Source organism: Manis pentadactyla, chromosome 4 (assembly GCF_030020395.1).
Source record: "Manis pentadactyla isolate mManPen7 chromosome 4, mManPen7.hap1, whole genome shotgun sequence".
NCBI lineage: Eukaryota > Metazoa > Chordata > Mammalia > Pholidota > Manidae > Manis > Manis pentadactyla.
The window spans coordinates 51,110,110-51,135,749 of NC_080022.1; the positions used below are offsets into that span (position 1 = coordinate 51,110,110).

The window sequence follows — 25,640 nt, forward strand, 5'->3', positions numbered from 1 at the left end:
GCTTCAGTCATCTGGAGAATGCACATATGTAACACTATGCCAGAAAAATGAATACTGTTAAACATCTTTTCATAGCCTGTAAATTTTTCCTCCCACTTTTTAGAAAAACCCTGTCTTAAACAATGGAGTTTTTTTTAGAAGTAAACCTTTATAAAACAGCAATATAACTCTTTTAGCAAGTTTTTCATTTATGGACCCAGCAATTAATTTTGAGTGTCATGTTCATAACACATTTTTTTTTTTACTATGTATATATTTGGGGATAATTTTTAGGTAATTGTTATTTCAGTTCCATCATATTTTATTTATTAAATCCTTTATACTTGTTAATTCATATGATAAGCTTTAACTAAAAGTATTAAAGTACTATTTCTTAATTAGTATCTTATAACTATAACTCAGAATCTTGTCATACCAGTCTTTATTCTCATTATAACATATGTCTGTATGCACATAATCATTTAATCATCTTAAATTTTTCCATACTAGTTTTCAAGCTGTATTTTAAGATACAACAAATTTAAAGTATAACTAAGGTGGATGATTGAGTGGGAGAGTAGTTTTAATTTCAAAAGTGTCATAGGGATGTTATGCTTCATCCCAAGTAAATGGCAGTAAGGATCCTGCTTTTTCTTTCATGGTGCTTGGCAGGCAAAGAGTGAAATGATAAACATATGCAAGCCCTGCCCTCCCCAGGAATGGAGTGTGCCAGCTGAGCTGCATCGCCCACTTGCCAGTCATTCCATGTTCAATCCTCCTCCAGGTGGTCTCCAGGCTCCTCTGTCAGTGGACCCTGCCACGTGTCCCATTGTTCCAGGCCAGGAAATGGTCATAGAAATATCCAAGGGACGCTCAGGGCTCGGTCTGAGCATTGTGGGAGGAAAAGACACACCCTTGGTAAGTTTCTAGAAGTGAAATATATCCATTGTCACAGTTCCTTGTTGATCCTCATTAAGGTCCTTTTCAGAGCATGGGGAAGAAACATAATTATACATAGATATGCATCAATACTCTGGCCAGCTTTCAAGTTTTACTCAGTGTTTAATTTTCACCAGGATTTTCTCTATCTAAAATGTTGGGTATTTTTTTTTTAATAAATGCTTATTAGACCAAAAACATCATAGTAGCATTTAGAAATATTATAACAGGATTTAGGACAGTGTCTGCCTCATACTAAGTGTAAAATAAGTATGAACTATTGTTATTATAATCATCATCATCATTATTTAATGGAATTCTAGAAAAAGGTATATGTTGATTATTCCAGCCCAATAATTTAAGCTTTGCTTTGTTCTGACCATGTTCATGTTGATTCATAATTTTTTATAACACTTGGTCTAGGATGTTAGTTTTTGTTTGGATGATGGATCTTTGATTATTCAGTATGATTTGTCACTAATTAACAGTGCTATTAAAACATAAAACTTCTGGGTCTTGATTTACAAAAATGTGATTATTCAATACATACATATTTGAATAGGTAATACACATTATACAAGGTTAAATTGACACAGAAAGATAAAAAGTGAGAGAGAAGTCTCCCTCCAACCCTTTTGCCCAAGCCCTGCCTTCAACCCTACTGGCAACACAAATTACAGCCTCTCCCTAGAGACAATCATTATTATTATTATTATTATTTTTTGGTATTGTTAATGTACAATTACTAGAATAACATTATGGTTACTAGACTCCCCCTATTATCAAGTCCCCCCACATACCCTATTACAGTCACTGTCCATCAGCATAGTAAGATGCTATAGAGTCAGTACTTGTCTTCTCTGTATATACTGCCTTTCCCAGAGACAATCATTATTTTTAATGAATATGTTTTTAAATGAATATTTTGGTATTTCTTTTGCTCATCTTACTTAGTAAAGAATAAATTGTATATGCCAGATTTAAAGGTAAAACAAGTATAATATCAATAAAACTATTCTTTTGGTAGGAAGGTCATGTTCCTGTGTTAATGCTGTTGGAAGGTGGGGAGATCCTATTATATTTTTTCTGTAATAAATACTAGTCCCCTAAAACCCCAGGCACCTCAAGAACAGCATATGCCGCAGAAACCTGGGCCTTCTCCATGTTTCCCAGTCATGGCCCTTCTCCCTCCTACTATCCTGCCTGATCTAGACAACCCTGGTGTTTAGTTCATCCCTGCTAGTGGACAACCTAAACCTGGGTGTGCTCAGAGGCTGGTGTTTATTTATTAAAGGATTTTAACTCCTTCAGCTTGATTAAAGGTATTGTTAAAACTTTTCTCCAGAGTTCAGGATAATTTACTTCCTGAATTATTCTCCCTGGGCCTGTGCAGACAGAAACTGCCATGTGTGGCTTCCTGCGTATGACACTATGAGGGTTTTCATCAGCTCAGTTGGAACGGGGAGTGCCTGGAGTTAACTACGTTGGCAGCCAGTTTTAGCTCTCAGCCCTTTCATGGGGACGGATTTAAATACAATTTAAAAATACGGCGTAGGCCAAATCACTCGAAGGGTAACTTCTAAGGAAGAGTTTGCCCCTTTCCTCAAAAATAAAAAGTGAAAGGTTAGTATTCCAAGCCAGACAACAACAAACGTAGAAAAGTTCTGGGTTCTCAAGGAGGCAGATACATATCTGTGTTATACTTTAGGCCGCTGAGGTCTGAATCTCCTGGCTGACCCTGCACATTGGGTGTGTCTCCCCTCCAGGGCCCATTTTCTCATTTTCCCCCAAAGATGTTCCTGAATATTAAATAAGTTGAATTTGCACAAATCTATACTTGAAATGAACCAGAAAACATTTTGAAGAAATTCTGTAGTGAATTCTTTCATAAAGGAAAAGTAACCCTCTGATTTATTTTTTTGTAAATATACGTCTCTTTATACTGCTTGAAATAAGGCAGAACTGTATTTCCCATAGGAAATTAAGGGACTTTAATCAGCATGTCTGGCCTCGCTGAATGAGTTTATCTGTTTTTCTTTGTGCTGGTGGTGGTTTGCTTTTGTTATCAGTATGATTTTGCTTTGTGTGGGTTGGTTAGAAAACCTGAGTGCGTGCCCACGCGTCTGTTGGTTCTTTATGCTGCATACAATTGCACTACTGGCCACTAGCGTGAGGGCTTCCACTCCTCACAATTGCCTCGTGGCTCCTGGGTCTGAGACTGTTAGCCAAAATATTATGCCCTGCTTCTCTTGCCACCATGAAGCAGCCAAAGAAATTCTCAAAGAGCATCTCAAGATTCATAATATATAGTTCTGCTTTTTGAGACTATAAATCCAATTTTTCTTGGGAGGATAAGCACCACTTAAAAATGAGAAATGGGACACAGCTTTTATGTCATAACCTCAGGTACCTCATCAAAAGCCGTAAGTTAGACCCATGAGTGATGTAAGGCACATTGTTTTGGTAAGGTTGAGCAGCAAGGGGTGGAAGGGGCTTTAACAAATAAAATCATTGTCTGCCACAATGAAGATCTTCCTTTTTCCTTTCTTTTTCCCCTCCAAGTTTTGACATGTCACAGGCATCTTCTTTGACACTCCAGGTCACATTATCCAATCAGGTTGTGGGACTGCAGCCAGCCAGCAGGAAGCTATCAAAGATGAGAGCATATAAAAGGAAATTGTGGACAGTGCTGAGACCCACTGTCCGACGTACCTTTGCACGTGCCCTTGCACATTTGATTATGTGATATAACCATCGGCTCTGGTGCAAGGAAAGAGCACATTCTGAGTACTGGTGACCCATCTTAAGCATCTGCTCCAACCCCCACAGTTAGGGTTTCTGTGCTTTCTCTGCTGTGTGTCCAACAGATATTTTTGCCATCTTTAGAGGAATTAAGCCTCTGGAACTTGGTCTTGACACCACATCAGTCCTAACTGCTTTTCTCTGGAGCCATGAAAGATGGTTTCTGAGATCACAGAGAGAGATCTCACTTCTCATCTCACTGTATTTGCAGCCAGTCATCTAAAGAAACTTTTTAAAATACCAAGATAATGATGAGGGTGAGCCTCTTGGGGAGGTTTATGTGCATACCCGGACCCAGTCCTCAATGACTTCTGCCTTTGTTGTTTTCATCTTGTGATGTGCTCCCAGGTCTGCTTCTGGTGGCTCTGGCTCCTCTGGGATAGGCTGTATATGTTTGCTCAAAGGCTGCCCTTTGCTGGCTGCTAAAGATACAAAATTGTATGAAATAGCTCTATCCTCAAAGAGTTTACGTTTTCATTCAAGCTGATACCCCTGACAATTATGTTTTAATATATGGGATCAGCCAATGAAAAAACATAATAGGGACTATTAAGTAAGGAATTTGTCTTGAAAGTAAAAAAAGAGCTGTTTTACACTTTCTAGATTTAATTAATGTGGGCCAGGTTATACATGTTTCTCATAAGCCAGTTTTAGTCCATTCAGGCTGCTATGACAAAATACCAGAGACTGGATGGCTCACAAACAACAGAAATTTATTTGTCACAGTGGTGGTGACTGGAAGTCAAGATCAGCTTGGTCAGATGAAGGCCCACTTCTAGGCTGTAGGCTTCTCATAACCTCCCATGGTTAAAGGAGCAGGGGCCTCTTTTATATAAGGGCAGTAATCCCTTTCATGAGGACTCCACCTTCGTGAGCTAATCACCTCCCAAAGGTCACACCTCCTAATACCACCACATTGGGCATTAGGATTCCGACATAGGAATTTGAGGGAGACACACAGTCAGAAAACCACATAAGGTACACTGTATAAAAGAGGTAGTATACTCATATGTTTTTATCTCCTTCCATCTATCTACCACCCATCCTTTCGATCTGTCTTCCCCCAATCCTTGGTCTTGGAGTTGTAATTTACATGAAATCTTACGGCCCAGGGGACCTGCATATTCTGCCGAATAAGAGCGTGAGGGCTCTTACCTCTTACGGTGCTTGCCCCGTATTCCTTAAGCCTCTTCCTGGTTCCCTTGATGCCCCCTTCTCAGAAGTGTCTGCTTGCTGATTGGAAGTGTTATCTCCAGTAGCCTCAGAAGAAGTAAAATATAATTCTCTAAGTGTCATTTATTGGGGTTATTTTATTATCAGCCTTGGAATTCTAGAGAAGAGAGGAAAAACTTAAGAAATAAATCTTTTATTTTGAACTGTTCTTGGGATTGAACAAATGAAATGGAGAAAGAGGGAGGACAGGTTCTGGAGGACCCTTACTCTGCATGTCCCTTCCTCTGGGTACCATTGCCCTCCGTCCCGGACAGGAGTCGGTGTTTCCTGTCAACCGAACGGGCAGCGTAGCAATGCTGATTATTAGCTCCCTTCATCTGAGTGTCTTTGTATGTTAACTACATGCTCAGAAACATGCCTTTGTTTCCAGATGATTACATACTTGTTTTTCAACATGAATTTTTTTTAAAGTGACTTAGACACTGTTCTTAATATGTAATGAATATGTTACATCTCATTTAATCCTTAGAACAACCCTGTACGACAGGTCGTAGCACTATCCCCATTGTACAGATGAGGAAACTGAGACACAAGTCAGGCCACTTCTCCAGTGACATAATCTCTAGCGGTTGGTCCAGTTGGCATTTAGCCAGACAGTCTGACTCCAAAGCCTCATTATATGGGCCCCTTTTCTAGTGCTATCACTGCATGTCCTCACCATTCACCTGTAAAAGGGAGGACTCCATCTCACCCACCAGACCCAGAGCTCCTTGACAATAGACCTGTTTTATCTTATTTTGTGTTTTTAGTACTCTAACAGTGCCTCACACACTCAAAAAATATGACTTCCTGCCCAGTCTCATTGTACCACTCTGAATGCCAGCTGTGCTGGCCTCATTCAGTCCTTCAGTGAGTCTCGTCCTCACCTGATACAAGGCGTTTGCATGTGCTGTTAGATCTGTCTGGAGTGCTTCTGTCATCATTTTAACTATAGCTAGAGTATCCTTTTCATTTCTCTGCATGATTTTATGGTTGACAGGTGTGTTGTTGAAGCCACCTCATTTGAGGAAGAATTGAATAGACCAGAAAAGGACAGAAGGGACAATGATGACTTTCTGTAAACATGTAAGCTTATCTTCCTGTGGATGAAGGTTAAGAATAGTTCGGGTGCTCCCAAGTGGCTCAATGAAAAACAGATTTCACATGATTCTAAGGAAGAGCTTTCTAACACCAGCTGACCAAAGGTGGAATGAACTGCCAGGGGATGTTGAGTGCCACACCTCCAGAAATATTTTGACAAAGGCAGGCACTCACTCTACAAGGATATTAATATCATTAGGCTTTGTTTTTTAATCAAGGAGGAACATTTACATTTATAACTCTCTTTTTCAAGATGATGATAGTTTAAGAAAATTCTTTCTGTTTCTCTCTTTGCATTTCCATCTTATAAATTTCTTAAAACTTCAAAGTTTTTATTTTTTTAACTAAGGAATAAGGACTAATTATTTTTTTGTTTTATGGAAGCTAGTAATTCTTACCACTTTTGGAAAGGCAGGTTTATATATGTAAACAACTCTGGTTGCTACACTGATACTGTTCTGGGTCTGGAGGTAAGCTTGTTATTTTGCAAGAGGAAAACTTGACTGGGGCATTTGTTTTCTCTTTATTTTTCTTGGTACCTTCTCATTGTAAATGAGGTCAGTGGATTCCCAGGATTGTAAAATTTATATACTCATAATACTAAAAAAAAAAAAAAAATGCCTGGGAATGTCAGATTCAGAATCTTGTCATTGCTCTCAAGTTTCAACCTGGATTTTTTTTTTTACCACTTGATTTAGTACCAATTTAATTCATTCTTATTAAACAGAAGTTCTGTGGTATAGGTGCATTAGCAAGAAGCATCAACGTGGAAGGACTCTCCCACTGGATACTATTTGACAAAGTTTATGCATCTAGCAATTGAAGTGAAGAATGTCCTTTAGCTGTAGCCGTATGTCAGGTTCTGAAGTGACCTCACTTAACCCCTCAACATGTCACATGCTATGGTGTAGCTGTTGCTGCTTTTGACCACTTCAGTATAAGACTGCAGCAATTTAAACCACTAGATATTTTTTAAAGTGAGCAGAATAGAAAACTGTTTTACATTTGATTAAGTGTTTTATTTGCTATTCCCCTTCAAATGAACTCTGCACAGTCTATTTCATGAGGAATATGGTTTGCTTTGGCACATAATCCCCCAAAGCCAGTCTCCTTTTATCATGATTGCTTAAGTCATATATTTTTACACAAAACATCTTATTACCTTAGCTATATTTTAAAATCAAAGCAGAGTTTACAAAAAGTCTATGAATCATACTGAAAGAATGTTAACGAATAGTACCTCTGAATTTCCAGATTTGGGCATTTCTGATCTTAAAGAATATGACTGTAAGCAAAAATATTATGCAAGCTGTGTAAAATTTAGATAAATAAGGACCAGATGGAACTATATGGACTTATAAAATATAATGCAAATATTATCCCATTTCCTGAAAATAGATCTATATTTCACTATGAAAATTATATTCATATTGGTATCAACTATTTGTTAAATTAGACTTGGCAAGGGAACTCCATTTTAAGTAAATATGTAACTCTATCTTTTTTGAGCTAGAGAAAGCTTTTCAGAGTCTTAGAATGTGAAACATTTTATATATTCACAGCAATTCTTATAGTAGCTGTTTTATTGCTGTGATTTTCATTCCACATTTTAGTTACCTATAAATAGTGTGCTAGAGTTTGCAATCCCAGAGTTTGAGTTTTAGAATAGCTTACATAGTCCATTGCTTCAAAACATACACACACGTGCGCGCATGCACACATACACACACACTGGTATTATTGCCTCCTGTGTAACTGATCATTTAATCCTTATTTTTATGTCAAAAGAGCCATTGTATCTATTGCTGATTTGTTATTCATTTATGTTGTCTATAGTTTATTACCTGAGAATATTTCAGTATAACAAAATAACAGGTACTGAATATTGTGGTCTACTTTCTTTTGAAGGGTTTGGTAGGTGCAAATCTTTATGCCCTACCCCAAGCATATTAGAATAGGTGAATATATTGAGATTAGGCTGTATAGACTATCTCTTTGTTCCTTTTGTAGAAGAGTGTTATGGGGATTCACTGAAATCTTTACTGTGTTTTAAGATTCTTAGAAAATCTGTGTGATAAACCCTAATTTATTAGTGAGCAAAGTAGAGTTCTGGATTTTAAACACTATGATTCCATGTATGATAAGTTCCTTTGACTCTTGCTGACTTCCGTTGTATAGCTATAGCCCTGTCTGGTTTTCTGAACAGAAACAATTATATATTCATCCTATGAAGTTGACAAGCAAAACCTCATCAATTTGAAAAATATAGTACTTCTTCTTTTATTGTATTCATGGTGGGAAAGCAGTACATTAAATGTACACTTGACTGTGAGACTCACCAAATTACTAAGTTGTTAAAGTGAGGAAAAAAATCACCGTGCAATGAAGGAAATCTGGTATTTATTGACTACACTCTTCCTTAGGTCCTGCATGTTCTTAGGAAATAATTGAAAGTAACCTCTTTCAGTAATTGAAAGTAATCCTCAATCTTTTGTTTCTCATGAATCAGTGATGGTATGCCAGGTATTTTTTGTAGCAACAAATGGAAACATTCTTGGTCTGAAAGTAGGGAAGATTAGCAGCTTGGCTACTTAAACCATCTTTGCATTTTACCTTTGTAATTGGTTCAAAAAATACAGATCCACAAAATATATTGAGTTTAAGCATAATAACACATGCCCCAGTAAGTATAAGAAAAATGCTTTAAGTCCTCCATCCTTGGGTTAATCATTTCACTGCCCCACTATACCGTGGAAAACAGAAAGCTGCCTTTGTTGACAAGAGTCTTGCCATCTCCTTATAGGTAACATTTGTCTACATCTCTACCTTTATCACCTTTCACATAAGGCTTCCCATTTTGTTTTGAAGTACAGTAAATAATTGTTAATTGCAGTAATTATGCTGTATAAAGTTACAGCAAACACTGAACTAGTGAATATTAAACCATTGCTTCTAGGGGAAATACGGAGTTAGACTCCTCTGAACCTCTGGTCAGAACATTTTCAACAGCTGATTAAATATATTACCCTGTATGAGGCATGTTTCCATGTAAAGGTACCCTATTTAATATGTATCTTTTATTCCTTAACATTAAGACATGTGTTTTCTCCATAAGGCATATGGTAGCCTTCTTGCATTCAGAAACATCAGTGCTGCAGTCCTGTGCCTGGAGCAATTTTAAACAGCAAAGTCACAAACAAAAGGCACAGAAATGCAAAACACGTGCACTAAAAAAGACCACAAAAAGGACACTTGTTTATAGTAGGAAAGGTAAAATAAGATGAAATATCACCTTCTTTGACCTCTTTTGGGAACAAGTGACTAGGGCAACTCAAAATGTTCACCACTTGGGAAATGTCCATACAAAAATGACCATGAATGCACCAAGGGCATTAATTTGGGAGAATAGGTGAGTTTGCAAATATAGAATCCATAAACAATGAAGATTGAGTGTGCTTAACTAAAACAGAAAAATCAAAATACCAGGGAAAAGGACTCTTGTGGTCTGTCTTAGATCTTGTTGGCATTCAAATGGTCCCTTGAACTTAGCCCTGAGCAGTCCATGGCTTCAGAAAGAATAACTCAAAATATCCTGGTAGTATAATCTTTCTTGAAAAGAAGCAATCAGTTATCACAAGGATAACAAGAAAATTAGAAATTCAAAAATGGACCAATACTGGTGTCATTCATCCTTTGAGTCATGAATTTTGACCACTCTGACATATATGTATTCCTTCCCTTATGTACCAGATATGCCCCTTAAACCATGCACACACATGTGTGTGTATGTGTACATATGTGGGGAACATTATATCATTAGCAAATACTGAACATCAGTTTGGCTGACACTTTGCTTGACATGACATATATAGTCTTGTTTCATCCTCAAACTCTAAAAGGTAGGATTTATTAGTTCCATTTAACAAAGATAGAAACACTGGTTCAGAGAGGTTAAATAACCTGGTAGAAGTTCACAAAGCTATGATAACTGGCAGAGCTAAAATCTGACCACAGGTTTATGTGGCCATAGCCAGTATTCTTCTTACAATACGTTGCTGTGTTCCTTGGTATACAGGCTAAAAAATTCCGCAGGCAGACTTGGTAGAGCCTATATTAGATTAAAATTCACCATATATTTTGTACAGCTCTTTCCAGATTCTTTGAATTTGAGCTGACCCTTGACTTGCTTTCCTAATAGTAGTGAAAGTAGCATTGTGTGACTTCCAAGCCTTGTCCTTGAGAGGCCTTGCTGCTTATCTTGTCTTCCTGAAATACTGCTTCCTCTTAACAAGCCTGGAATGGCCTCCTAAAGGATGACATGCCACAGGGAGAGGGACCCAGCCATCCCAGCCGAGGCCCCAACCAACATGACCGCAAACTCCCACGAGCCCAACTGACACAACACAGAGCAGAGGAACCACCCAGCTGAGCCCAGCTCAAATTGCCAAACCCCAGAATTATGAACAAACAAATGGTTGCCTTCTATTTTAAGCCACTAAGTTTTACATAAAAAAATAGCTACTACAGAGTCTGATCCAAACCTCATATCTTTCTGATGTCTCTCAGCCAATGAGAGTTGGGGTTCTTACAGTCTGCCATTTAGAAGGTCTTATTCTAGGCAGGGCTTATGCATCTGTGTAAAACAATGGCTTCCTCTGCTTCACTTTGCACAGTATACAGGTGCATAAAGGTCTAAAATTTTAGAGGTGGAATGACTTATTGTGCTATACTGATAATGTTAAGTGCCATGAACAGAGTGGTTCATGCAGAACCACTTGCAAAATCAGCTTCCTTCAGAGCTCTTGGAGAATTTTAACTCCTCTCCTTCTCAGCTCTGGGTTCCTCTTCCATACCCTACTGCCCTTTTTTTATTTTTCAAATCACATTTTAATTAAAATATAATAGGGAAGCTTGGCTTTCAAAGGATTTGGTCGCATAGTATTTGGGCCAGAAAAGAACCATGTTCTAAGACACTCTTCTCTTTATATGAATACAGTTTGGAGCCTATCAACTTGACTCAAAATAAGATATACTTCAACAGTTTTAACCCACCATTTTCTTTTCAAACTCTTTAGCTGCAATAGGCATCACAAATCGGTAACTTAATACATCTGCATGTGTTTTCCAGTGTACAGGTAAATGTGGTTTGGTTTGCACAGCATGGGACTAAGCGTCTTACTACCCCCACTGTATTATCACCCCTCCCTGGTTCGGCCTTCCTACTGAGAAGGCAGTCTGCTGTGCAGAGCAGTGACGGCCACAGAGGAGGAGACTCTGTTAACTGATGTCTGAAGGCAGCATTACTCCTCCAGGGCTGCAGAGCTGAAGCATGGTTTCTTCAAGAGGGGGCGGAAAATGCCCACTTCATACACAATCTTTTTAATGCCTCTTTTAGTCTCACAGGTCTTTCTTATTGGGAGGGGTTTTTCCCACAAAGCAGGGAAATAAGACATAACACTCTTTTAGATCATTGGTAAATTTTTTTTCACATATATATGAAACTTTTCTGTAGTTAAAATGTCCCTTAGGATTATTTTGTGGGGTTGGGGGCAGAGACTTTTAAGAGTATAGCAAAGATTGGGTTTAATTCCAAAGTGATCCAAATTAAGCGAAACATGCCTACAAGCAGGAAAATTAAAACATACATACATAGTTCTTTATAATAATACCTACCATATAATTCTTTATCAAAGGTTTATCCTGAATGCTTGTTAGAACAATCCACTGAATATCTATAATGTAAACTATAAAATCTCTATTCTATAGAAAGAGAATAGTTCACCCACACAGGGTACTTATTGATATCCTTCAGTCCAGAGGAGAACCTTGGTTAATTTTTCTAACACATGGCTTTTTTAAGTGTTATGGGCCTTTTGTGACAACTATAAACTTGCCTTTTGCTGAATAATTGGAGTGTTTATGAGTTACTTTATCTACTTGTTGGCAGTTTGAACGGTAAAGAAAATGGTGACTGATGGGCTGAAGTGTCTGATGACTTTGACTGTGTACGGATACATTACACATATTGTGAAATTGATTTCCAACAATTCAGAGTTTAAATCCCCCTGGAGGAGTTTGTAATTTTTGTGGGGCTCAGTGATAATTAAGTCCCTCATACTTGGCTCCTTTTAATTGCTCTCTGAGCTAAAGTAAAACCTCTAGAAATTCAGATGGATTTAATATCCATGTGTGATGGATATTTTGGTTATATATCACTAACACTTCACCATGAGTTCAGTTGAATTAGGGTAAAACTATGACATACTAACCCCACCAACCTTCTCTTTCTGGATCATTGTGTTGCTTTTTTCTATCTCTAACCAATTTCTTGATAATCACTTAGCAAACATTTATGGAGCACCTACCCTGGGATCAGCACCAGGATACCAAGAGGAATTGGAAGCAACCCCTGTCTAGAAGGTTCCGTCAAGAGTAGGATGTTGAAGAGGTCCTAGATCCATGAACAAGCTATTGTGATACTGTGATAAGTTCAGTGATACTAGGAGATACAGTGACCTACAGGAAGGGTTGATCAACTTTACTGGGGGAGAGAATGAAAGGTTTCATAGAAGAGGTGGCCCTTGGCTGACTCAGAGAGAATTTCATGCAACAAAGGAGGTACAGAAAGAAGCAAGCATGACCTTCACACATCTATACCCTTCATACTTCTAATTGTATATAGAGTATCTCTAACAATACACAAGAAACGTAATACTGTTTCTAGTTAGGGAATTTGTGTGGCTAGGGAGAAACACTTCCGTATATACTATTTTGAGTCTAGCATGTTGTGTATATATTATCTATATTTAAAAATAAATACTCTCTTAGGAATGGAGACATTAAGACAGTTCCCTTATACAATATAAAACAATATAATGAATTTGCTAGCCAGCTACTTCTTCCTGGATCTTTTTTTTAAATGTCATCCCTAATTTTGGAATAAAGAAATAGTCCTCAAGTTAAGCATGTTTCAGACATAGACTGGTGAGGGAGAAGGCTTTAAGCAGAAGACTTTTCCATGTCTCAAATCCTGCTTGACCCTTCCGATTAGGGAAAGCCCTATATTTGAGAGATTCTCCAATTCACTGTTCAGATTCTTCTCTGGCTCTAGAAATGGCAAGGCACTTGAGTCATTTAGAGTATCCAGAAGGAAATTGTTGGTCTTGTCTCAGGCAGTAAGTCACCAAACCATTTTTCTTAAATTTCTATTGTCCCAGTGACAATCGCACAAACACCAAGAAATTAGTTTCTGATGTCAGTCTTGGTAATCTATAAATGATCCTCAGGTCTGCCATTAATTTTAGAGATTAATCTGTTCTCTTGGACTGACAACTTTTTAAACATCAATGCATCACATGCATATAATGTTTTATATCTGCTCCTGTAGAAAATAAAAATTCTTTCAGTGAATAAGGGTATATAGAAATGGAACTCAAAAAATGAAAGGAAGGAAGGAAAGAAGCAAGAATAACAAGTGGAATTAAGAGAGAGACTCCATGTTCGGGTAGAGAGCGGGCCTACCCATTCCATTCATTTTCTGATGTGCAAACCTCTCAGGTACCAGCACTAACAGGTGAGATCCAGAAATCATCACCCCACCTCATGAAGCCAAAGGCTTCAGTTTTCACTTCCACAGTCTTTTTGTTCACTCTCTATAAAAATTATCATTCATGCCCTCAAGGTTTTTGCTGCAGAGTTAAGGAGACAGTATTTCAACAGAATTGATGCCATATGGAAATTCTACAAGTACAAAATAAAATACTCAAAACAGATGAGAAATTTTCAGTAGTGGTAGAAACACAGAATTTGGTATTGAATGATCCCAAGTTGGAATTTCCTCTTTACTACTTAGAAACTGCAAAGACCTGGTCAAGTCTTAACCCTTCTGAGCCTTTGTTGCCCCAACTATAAATGTGACTAATAACACTGAACTTGCTTAGTTGTTTGGAGGACTAAATGGCACCACTGGGAAGTGTGTAGCATCCTTGGCACAGAGATGTGAAATAAATGCAATGTTATCGCTTCCTTTCTAAACGCTGGCATTGCACATATAAAGCTTTATGTGGAGATAACATTGCTGAAACCAAATAAAAATGAGGAAGCTGAGACCTGGAGAGGCTAACAGTCTTCCCAAGGCCCATGCCACAAGGAGCAGGGCTAGGATGTGGACTTTTTTTACCACTCTGTCCTTCCTTATGAGGTATATAAGTTTTGAAAAATAAATGTGACTCCAGAGGCCTAGCTCATAGTCATTTATCTCTATAGCCTCTCCTCAGCATAAGCCAGCAACCCACCCACAGTGAAATGATTAATAGACTGCTTCTGGAATAAGTGAGCTTTAGAAGAAGTCATTGGTATTGCTAGACAGAGTCACTGAGGTAGTCTAGGGTGAAGGAATGTTATTTAAATATGTAGAGATAGGGGTGGGGGGTGGTTGGTGGGGGAGAAAATGCTCAGAACTCTGCCAACAAGCAGTTTTGCTTGCATGGGCCAAGAGCATTAAAATTTAGGAGGATATGCAATAAAGAGATAAGAATCGTATGTATAATCAACTCCAAGTTTTTTTATTAAAGCAATAAATTAGGGTCAGGCTTTCATTAATGGCCTATTATTTCATCTAATCATAATTTTTCAAAGCAAGGAAGAAGTAAAATTTTAATAGCCTTGTCAAATAGATTTCTGAAATAACCCAATCCAGTATCTTTTTTTTTTTTTTTACCATTCTGTCCTTCTTTCCGAGGTGTATAAGTTTTGAAAAATAAATAAAATACATTTTTCTTTTCAATTCAGTCCACATTTCTAATTTAGTGTTGGTCTTCACCTCCCACCTCTGTTGCCCCCAGTTAATGCAACTGCCCAGAACCACAGCCTCATAGAGCACTTTCAGCGCACAGGGCGCATGGTAAGAAATATGACCTTTTTCTGTTGGCAAGTCAGAGTGTTTCATGTTTTTCTTGTATTTTCACTGATAACTTTAAGAGAAATCACAGCAGTAGTCAAACAGAAGGAAAAAATTAATGGGGAGATTTTCATACATAAAGACTAATGGGCCAAAAACAGATCATTGGCAGTGCACTCAGCATTTATCTGAGACCATTAGCTGTGTGTTTCCTTTATGTATGATAGCTGTTGAGCGCCCAGAAAGTATCTGAGTTTTGGATTCAGACTACCTTTATGGGGAAAAAAACTCTATTGAATCTTTTTCTTCCTTTTGAGTATAAATAAAGAGAAATTTCCCATTTGACTTTTGTAATATTCCAAGATCAAAGGAGCTTATGCTGAAAGTTAAGCTCTGTGAAAAACATTTGTAGTATGACTTCAGTCTGATTCTCCCAATCCTGTGAAGATGGGGTGTTTGGACCACCAAACTTTTAAAACTGGCAGTGCACCAGGTGTTACCAGGGGCATACATTAGCCTCTCCTTGCACTGCCTTCAATAAAAATGACCCTTGGTGTCATCTTGGCAGTATTATTGGGATTGTCTGAAGCTACTGATCCAGCACATTTCCTCAAAATCATTCCCCTGAAACAGTTCAGAGAAACACACTTGGCAGTGTAAATGCTCACTGGATCTGGAAATTTCATAAGTCAGAGTTAAAATAAAGATGGGTATAACATCTATTGCAGGTACAGAATCTGAAATGTGTATGTTGTCTGGATCAAGAAACCTTCCCCGGCTCTTGGGAGCTTCTCTCTAATTGCTATAATAAAGAATGTTTTCAGAACTATGGTGATGAAATGAAAGTATTTAATATTGTAAAGCTGTTCAGAATCCAGTTGGGTCATCTAGTTATTTTCTCTTGCTGCTACTCCAGGATTTGTATAGGGACTCTTTTTTTTTTAAGAGAGTAGATTTGGTTTGGAATTTTTTCCTGTTTGTTATATTTTTTGTAATAAATATTTATTTACTTCATGTCAATTTAATTCTGATTCTGAAGCTCCATACTTCTGGACTGAGGCAGATTTGACCTTAGTCATTCGGTGGCGCATTAGCACTCAGGGCTCTGGCTTCTTCATAAGGCTCCCAGACATCGGTAGGCCCGTGTTCATCGTCACTAGTCCACCCTGGTAATCATCAAGCCCATACCTACCCAAGCCTATATGATCTCTTCAAGGCCAGAAGTCCTGATGCTTCCAGGCTCCAATGCTTGAGACACATGAGTTCTTTCAGGGTGGGGTCCGTTACGCCCATAGTCCACCCACCTTGAACACTGCCTGCGGAATCTTGCAACCTGTGTGTGTCTGTGCTGTGGGGTGAGGAGCTGGGCAGTGTGAGGCTCAAATCCTCACTTCTCATAGGACTTACAGATCTGTTTCTAGTCTCCACTCAAAAGCTCTTTTCCTCTCCCAGAAGCCCTCCAAGACACCTAGCATAATTCATTCAGCATCATCTTTTCAGTGCCTTTCAGTTTTATAAACAACAGAAGGAACCATTGACTTTTGGTTGTTTCAGTTTTTAACTCCACAAAAATCCTGAAGGCAAAGAATTTCAAAGCTTGACTACTTGCTCAACATTGGGAGAAAGGGGGGAAAATTGTACAAACAAGCTCAATTGAGTATTTTTTAAATAGTCTCACCAAAATGTAAATATGTGGGTGTATAGATATAATATGTGGGTGTATAGATATAACTTATCTGGAGGGATCCTTAGGAAACTGTTGATGGTGGTTGTCTCTAGGAAATGGAATTGAGGGCCAGGTACAGAAGGTAGTTTCTTTCTGCAATTTACTACATCCTGCCATTGCTTGAGTCCTTTACATGGGTACATGTTATTTTTATGACAATAAGAAATTTAAGGTTGTATTATGATTAGCATGCATAATGGGGGGGTGGGAGAAAGGGGAGGGCTGTACAACACAGAGAAGACAAGTAGTGATTCTACAACATTTTGCTATGCTGATGGACAGTGACTGTAAAGGGGTTTGTGGGGGGACCTGGTATAGGGGAAAGCCTAGTAAACATAATATTCTTCATGTAATTGTAGATTAATGATAACAAAAAAAAAAAAAAGAAAGAAAGAAAAGGGGGATTACTCCCTGATAGGATAAAACTAACTATATATCAACGATTAATGCATGCTTTAAATATCCTTAATTTTGATCATTTAAAGGGTGTCAGATGATAAGCTATGGAAATACATTTTTCTGATAATATTCCTTTCTCTTAAAAAAAAAAAAAGTTCCTGTGTGGTGATCTCCAATAAGTTCTTCACAGTGGTATAAAGGGCATATCAAAGTGTGGGCAAAGGGTTTGTTTGTGTTTATACAGAGGATCAAAGCCTAATCGGCTACCCAGAAAACGAACTAAGATACGATATGAAGAAGAACTTCCAACATCAACATTCTCTGGAAGGGTCATTCCAGAAGATGATCATCAAAAAACTTCAACAAAGATCCTGGCGCTGTTGCAGTTGTAGCTGCATTCATCCCACCGGTTCCTGGACTTGCCATTGGAATGAAGAAGGAGATATCTAAGCTGGCCTGTGCATACAGTAAAACAACAAATTTGACTGGATCTATACTGTTGGAACTCAACCAAGAATTAGGAGAAGTGCAAGTTGCAGCGCTCCAAAATCTTGTGACTATAGACTATTTACTGTTAAAAGAACATATGGGATGTGAACAGTCCCCAGGAATGGGTTGTTTTAATTTGTCTGATTTTTCTCAAACTATTCAAATTCAGTTAGACAATATCCATCATATCATTGATAACTTTTCACAAATGCCTAGGGTGCCTAACTGGTTTTTTTGGTTTCAATGGAGATGGCTGGTAATTGTACGTCTGCTTTGGTTATGTAGCTGTATTCCTATTATGTTAATGTGTGTACGCAATTTAATTAGTAGTTTAAAACCTATACATGCTTATGTTACTCTACAAGAAGATATGTCAAAGAAATAATCAATCTTCCCAGGTTTTCTTCCATCTGCTACTTCTATAGCTTTTCTTCTTCCTTCCTAATTACAACCCTTAAGTAGAATTCGTGCCTCATATAGAAAATTACTGAGTATCATAATTCTTCCAAGTGGTAAAGATACCTCAAGACAAATGCTGGGCATAGAAGCCACAGGGCATAAATCTGCAAAGAAGTAAAAAGCTAACCTTTTCAAACAATATTGCTTCTCTCTCACTCACCAACTTTACATTTCCCTGTATGGCCCCGGAAGATGACTGGTTAGCCAGAGACGGGTAAGATTCCTCAAGGGAGGAACAACCTAAGACAGGCACAGTCGCAGGGGGGCCATCAGGTGAGAAATTGGGGATCAACAGAGGTGAGGCTTAGAACCTCATCCCCCCTGTTCTGAGAGAAATCTTCTGCATCCGTGGATGTTTTGTTGCCCTTGTCTAGCTTGGATTAATACTTAGTCTACAGGCACACACCTGATCATTTGCCCTCTTACAGCACCGAACTATGTTTTCTACCTTTATCTTGCATCTACCTACCACTTCAGCATTTTATTAAAAATAATAATAATAATAATAATAATAATAAGGGAGAAATGTGGGATTCATGTATAAATCAAGTATAAAAATCAAAAGAATATTCATATATGACCTGATTGTTTATAGTTCATAATGCGTGATCAAAACCAAAAGTTTCTGTGATGACTGCCCTTGCACTGCTCACTATGTAAGAACTTGTTCACTATGTAAGAACTTGTTCACCATGTAAGAACCTGTTCATTATGCTTCAGAAGATTGGAGACTGTTGAGAATTAGGCTTGGGGTTGATTAATGATTGTGCATTGAGTCCCCTATGCAGAATTTTATTGTTGTTAACAACCATTTGATCAATAAATATGAGAGATACCCTCTCAAAAAAAAAAAAGAGATCCATAAAAAAAAAAAGAAATTTAAGGTTGTTAATTTGAAGAGATACAGATTATTTTTTTAATTCATTAACCATGAAACACTTTTCTCAGCCAAAGCTTACCTACCTTAGATATTGTCCTGATTTTATGGCTCAGGAGCTAATTTGGCCAAGATTACTCAATGGCAGAGTAAGAATTTGAACCCACAGTTGTCTTACATGTAGGTCTGTGAATGCTCTTACTCCTTCTCCATGCTCTGAATTCCAGAACCATTGCATTCCACTAAGTTCTTTCCTTTCATTGCCCAAGTAATGAGGCCTGACAAACCCCCCTCATCAGGCCACACATCTGTGCCAAATCCTTGAGCACTAATAAATACCTGAAACCATGTTTCAAAATACACCATAAAACATAAATAACAATGACACATAGTTCACCTCAAGTTCATACAGAGCAGCAGTGTATAGGGCTACAGTAAAACACATGAGGGAAGTTTAACTTGAAATATTAAGCAAAACCAGTCCTAAAGGAGTAAAATAATAAACTTAGGAAAAATGAATTAGGCCTCAGAATATATCATAACTGTATATTTTGTTTATCTTAAGGTCAAATAAAATATGACGTTATTAGCAAGTAGCAAATTATGGGTTACTCTGATGGGTTGGTTGTTTACATAAGGAAGCATTTGTGATTATCGAAAATTAATAAGCATTTGTCTTTTACAGGATGCTATAGTTATACATGAAGTCTATGAAGAAGGAGCAGCAGCCAGAGATGGAAGACTTTGGGCTGGTGACCAGATACTAGAGGTATAAGATTGTGAATTTTATTTTATACCTATAAATATGATTCCTTTACTGACCTTGACCTACAAAGTCAGTTTATCTACTCACTGTCTTCTACTCAACTGTATCCTCACTTCTCACCCATTTAAAAAAAAAAAACACATACCTTATTCTTTTTTCTTTTTTAAATGTTCATTGAATAACTGTCAAGATTGTGACAGATTATCAATCTAAATCTGTGAAAACTTTTTTTAATTAAAGGGAAAAGTGAAAAATACAATTTCGGTTTTGTAATCTTAATATCAAATGAGACTGGAAAGTATTGTAATTTAATTTTTTTGCCTTTACTTTATAACTTAATAAATTCCCTCCTAAAAACAGATATAGTTACATATACATAAACATGCACACCTGCTATTTTAAAGACTTTATGTCAGATTTAAGTATTACTTTCTTATTCCTAATAAATCTTTAAATCAAATGGAGGTTCCTGCCTTGTTATCTTTGTTTTCTAGTTAAAGAAAATGTAGCATCTTCTTGGTTTAGGTGGTATATGGTACTTATTAAAATCGAAATGCTTAACTTGCCTCTTTCAAATGGGCTCAATTAGCAACAGCATTAAAACCTTTTAAAAAGCGCCCAGGCAGGCAATGTCTGAACTAGGGAGCCCAAGAATGGAAAGCAAATGCCAGGCATTCTGCTAGGTGGAACTAAAGAGTTTTTTTGATGATGTGAAACCTTTAGGCAACATTTATTTCTTTCATTGGATGAACTTAATTGAGCAGTTACCATTTTATGGTGGTCATGTGCATTTCTCTTTGCAGTTCTAATAGCACATTATGAATGACATCATGGGTTTTTATTTTTCCCTTTGGTGGTAAAAGTCTGCCTCCCAAGATGAAACCAGAAATATAATTAAGGAGAGAAAATATAAGCAAGAAGGAGTTAAAGGAGAGGCCAGGCTGACTGCAAATTAAATTCAGGGCAAGTTATAGGGTTTCTCTGCAGGCCTTTACTGTGCTTCATCACTGGATTAGGACATACTCCCAGTGTGCTCATTAAGGTACAAGTGTATGAGGTTAGAAAAATAAGTGAGGCCTCTTTGGGAATAGGCTTAACTGCTTTAGCATACAACACCATCTTTTAGTAATGAAGTTTTGGGGGGTTTTTTTTCTTCCTAGTTTTTCTAATTAACTGGTGTTATTGTAATTGGCTATATAAGATGAATAGGTTAAATATTCAGAAGAGTACAGACACATACATGCCTTTGATACTTATACGATTTGTCAGCCCACAAATTATCCTGTAATGATCACTTGAAACTAGTATGTGCATTTTCTTGATTGTGGAGATGGTTGTACAGGTATAAATTCACATAAGTTCACAGTATAAATTATGTACTTTAAATATGTAGTTTATTCTGTAACTGTTATACTTCAGTGAAAAACCTTTTTTTACACTTTATCTGTTTGTGTTGGATAGTCCCTCAGCTGTAGTGTTCTCTTTCATAAAGTATACTCAAGTACAAGTGAACCCTCAGGACATGTTAGCATGAAGAAAGAAAATTTGTTTTAAGTGGAAGGAGAATTTGAAAGGTCAAGAACCATTTCCTGGCATCTAGCTGAGTTACATTACCCAGTATGGATGGATGGTCTATACTTCTCATGAAAGATGACCAGGATGGGCTCCTCTCTTACTCCCATGGGATCTCGTCCACAAGAGCATGTCATGTATTCAGTTAAAAAATAGATCTTGGTTTGGTCAAGTAACATGTTTCCTTTATAAGCAGCTTTAGACTCTACATCTGAACTTTTTTCCAGTTGTGGTCAGTGTGTACAGGTGCCCAGTGATGCACAGGTCGCCTGTGGCCTGCAGGCTGCCTTGAGAAGATAGGCCAACTTGGGTGGTACGTTTTGAGACCACAAAACAAGGCAACTCTCCATCAGTGCTTTCCCAAACAATGGCCTTTCTGCTCAAACAATGCCTTCTGCATTGTGCAAGGTGGCCTTCTGTGGTTTGAATACTATCTTCAACTTAAAATTAGGAAAAGCCAGGTTTTGCTTACAAAGATATAGTCAGATGATTTTTTAGAATGACAAGATTTAAGACTCTGTGATTAGCACGGACTGTCTTTTTTCTGGTTCTCCTTTACAGTAGCTCGTCTTACCCTGCCTCTGCTCGCATTGTCCTCTTCCAATTTTGTGCAAGTAGGAACAGGAAGAGTAAGAGGGCTAATGCCTCATGTTCCCTGTGGAATAAAATGATGAGGAACTGCTACATGGTTTGGTTATTCTTTCCTTCTGAAGCAGTGGTTCACCCGCGTGCCCACATGCCCATCCTACCTAGGGATGAGCCACACTTCCACTGTCAACCAGGGCTTCTTACAGTCCTTCTTCTCAAATAGGGAGCCTGCTTATGACCACACCACCCCATACAGTCAATGTTCTAATTAATGCATATGGTGCTTCTGTGAGGCACTTAAGGTAATATATCATTCCACAATATTCTAGACACACAGCAATATTTCTTTTATGATTATTGGTACATTTAGTGGTGTCTCTTGATAAGCAGAGGAAGAAATGAAAACTATGAACTTAGAGTGAATCACTTTAATTTGAGCAGACGTCTTGATGCTGGAATTTAATGTAAATTGCTTTTGTAATATTAGAGTTTAATAACAATGCTCTCAATTAAAGGTATCATTAGGGCCTTTCAAAGGTATTTTAGAGGCTTAGAGAATTCACCATCAATCCATAGAAGTAGGTAACTTTTCAACTGATTAACAGAAGTGGTCTTGTATGCCATCTATTGGCATACAGGAAAATAATCAACTCAGGCCACATTTTCTAGAGACATTGTTTTCCCTATTGTTCTGTGGGCTTACCTCGCTAACGAGAGCACATTCAGGGACCTGACACAGCAGGGAATGTTGGCACAGAGAGAAGAGCCCTGGCTGTGGTTACTTCAGTACCTTGTGAAATACCAGCTTCTACCTTACATCAAGCTCAACTGTGTGCCAAACCCTAGCCCTGTGCTGAAGGCATTACAGGGTTTATTTCACATAATTCTCATAACACTAAGTAAATAATGATATTATCATTATTATCTGCAATTCATAGATGACACAGTTGAAGCTTAAGCTGACTAATCTACATAAGGTCTCATCTAGTCTGTAACCTGGAATCAGCTCCCAAACTGAACTCCATCTACATCCTAAACCCATGCTTGAAAACCACTGTTGTTCTGGGCCTGGTTAACCTGAGTATACAAACCCACCAATATATACCAGCAAAGAAAAAGCAGCTTGAAAATTAGCCTTTTAAACAATTTCTTGGCTCATAGAATCAGCTCAAAAGTCACCCTCTCTAAACAGGTCTCATACCTCTTTTCTCCTTCTCTGTAACCATTCTTTATGCCATGAGTCCTTACTCTTTGGAATGCTAGAATTGGAAAAGCCTTAGATCAGGGTCTGATTGTACAGACGAAGGAACAGAGGTCCAGAGATGGACCTGACCTGCCCAGGACACACAGAGATGGACCAGAACACAGTGTGGAACCAGCGTCTTGCGGGACTTCGCATTTTTTGCCATCCACCTGACCCTGGCCTAGCCCATCCTTCCCTTTTTTGGGCTCTTTCCTAACTGTTGAGGGAAAGCCTCAAACTCCCTCCCTTTGAGTCCTTGGCTGCTCCGCCCTTCACTTTCTCCATGGTATCAAATTCACTAACCAACAACAGTACTTGATGGCAAGGGGCTCCAGTAACCCATTCCAAGAGTCAGTTGAGGCAACATGGTATAGAGACTAAGGGTGGAAAGACAGTCTGGGTTCAGGTCATGGCTCCTCCACCAGCTGGATGTGTGACTTTGGTCAAGTCACTTAACCTCCCTGTGCCTCAGTTTCCTCCACCTGTAAAATGGTAATAGTATCTATTTCAGAGAGTTAGAAGAAGGGTTAAATAGTAAGTATTCATAAAGGGCTAATACAGAAGCATTTGTTAAGTAAAAAATGAATGTTGGCCACCATTTCCATTTAATAGGCCAGGAAACAGAGGTTCACAGAGGTTATATGACTGACCCAAATTCACATAACTTGCCAGCATCAGAGCCACAGCCTTACTTGGTGGTGTTCCAGTACTGTTTGCTGTCTCATGTGTGGTCCCATCTGTGCTCATTTGGATCCAGAGTCAAATGAATGGACTTTGGTCCAGGAGGAGGGGTCTTTGATGCTGTTGGAAATACTGGTCCCCTATTTCCTTCCAGCATGTTCTGAAGAAGTTGTGATGTTAACAATTAAGAGTGAGGTTGTCAAATTAGTACACAAACTTGAGTCTGAAAATGCTGACCAAACACTAATGTTTATTTCCCATTGACCTCAAGTAAATGAACCAGTTAGTCCCTGCTCTCTCTCTCAGATTGATTCCATAGTAAAGTTCACAGCTACATAAGATTGCATTATCATGTATACTAACCCACCCTCTGCTTATCTGGGGTAGAGTGTAAGGGTCACCTCCTTTATACTTGAAGCATCCACCACTCTTAGTGGTTGCTGCCTGTGTGCTTTGGGAATGGCAGGGAGCTTCTAGAGGTTTGCACTGGTTGGATTGAGATGCTCCGGCAGACAGAGCAGGCAGAGAGGCCTCTGTAGTCAGCAGCCCATCCTGATTGCCCATTGTTCCAGGTTAATGGGATTGACCTGAGGAGCGCTAGCCACGAAGAAGCCATCACAGCCCTGAGGCAAACCCCCCAGAAGGTGCAACTGGTGGTGTATAGAGATGAGGCGCACTACAGGGATGAGGAAAACTTGGACATTTTCCCTGTGGATCTGCAGAAGAAGGCTGGCCGAGGCCTGGGCCTGAGCATTGTTGGGAAACGGTAAAGAAATGCTTTGCAAGCCAGGACTGACTGGCATTATCCTTTCGAGTTCTAGGAACTAATGCCTGTGGACACTGAAAGACAATGTCTAGTGTAAACTAATGACATGACTTATAAAGTTAACATTTTTATGAATATTTGAACAATATAGGTCATATTTCTGAGCAAGGTCTTACCCAAAAAATGTGTCATATAAAGATAGAGCTCTAAGCCCAATATACCCAAGCTGTTCAGGTTTTTTATTTCCATATAGAATAAGAACAAAGTCAACATGGTTCTTTTAATTTTAAGTCCCTTAGATCTGAGTCTTGCAGGGGTTAATGAAAACAACTATACCCAAGAAACAGCTGGTATCAAGAGAAGATTTATACAACTTTGAATTAACAAAATTGCTCTGCCGTGGAGTACCATGTTAATTTCATACGATGTTAATTAAAACTAGTTGAAGAATTACTAAAACTAGCTGAAAAGACACAGACATAAACTCTTTATGACAGTACTTTTCTATTAAGAAGGATGTCCCCAAAATAATAGCTTGCACCAAAAATGCTAGTAGATCCTAGTGGCTAGGTTGTTCTTTTGAAGTCTGTGCTGCTTACCCATATATGGAAATTATAGTAACTGTTCCAGAATAATAGTAGATTATAGAAGTAAGTAATATCTTGAAACTGCAATTCCGGCTTCTGTGGTTTATTGGCGTTAGATGCCTAGTATGTATTTATTCCAACAAGGCTGCAGGATTTTCAGGCCCCAATTGGGTTAGAGGCCCCAATATGTACACAAATGATATCAACCGTCTTCTTAGGAAGAATTGGAGCTGGTTTTATGTGTTATATCATTTGCCCTCACAGATATCTGATGACTAGCCTAGTGCTTTTTCTCAGCTGTCTAACCTGTTACTAAAATACTAGCTACCATTTTTGAGCACTGCTTTTGTGCCAAGTACTGTGCTGTCATGGGCTCATTTTTTTACTTCAGCACCATAAAACTGTCATTCTGAAATGTGTAACAAAATAAAAAACCTGAGACTCATATTGCTAAACAAACTCAATGCACACTGGGCTCAGAGCAACTGGCAGAGCCTCTGTTGAAGCTTGCTTTCTTGTTGTGACATACACTGTACCTGGGGAGATTCCATTTAG

The 25,640-nt window shown here is 38.3% G+C and overlaps 1 protein-coding gene across 8 annotated transcripts in view; it reads left to right on the forward strand.

Moving 5' to 3' along the window:
• Positions 1–25,640, forward strand: part of PATJ (PATJ crumbs cell polarity complex component) — a 392,045-nt gene that overhangs the window by 330,299 nt on the left and 36,106 nt on the right. For all 8 annotated transcript variants that reach the window (XM_057500268.1, XM_036911254.2, XM_057500269.1 and 5 more), the window contains 3 exons: positions 764–897; positions 19,568–19,651; positions 24,305–24,498. In XM_057500268.1, coding sequence (XP_057356251.1) covers positions 764–897; positions 19,568–19,651; positions 24,305–24,498 — 412 coding nt within the window. The remainder of the gene's footprint in view (positions 1–763; positions 898–19,567; positions 19,652–24,304; positions 24,499–25,640) is intronic.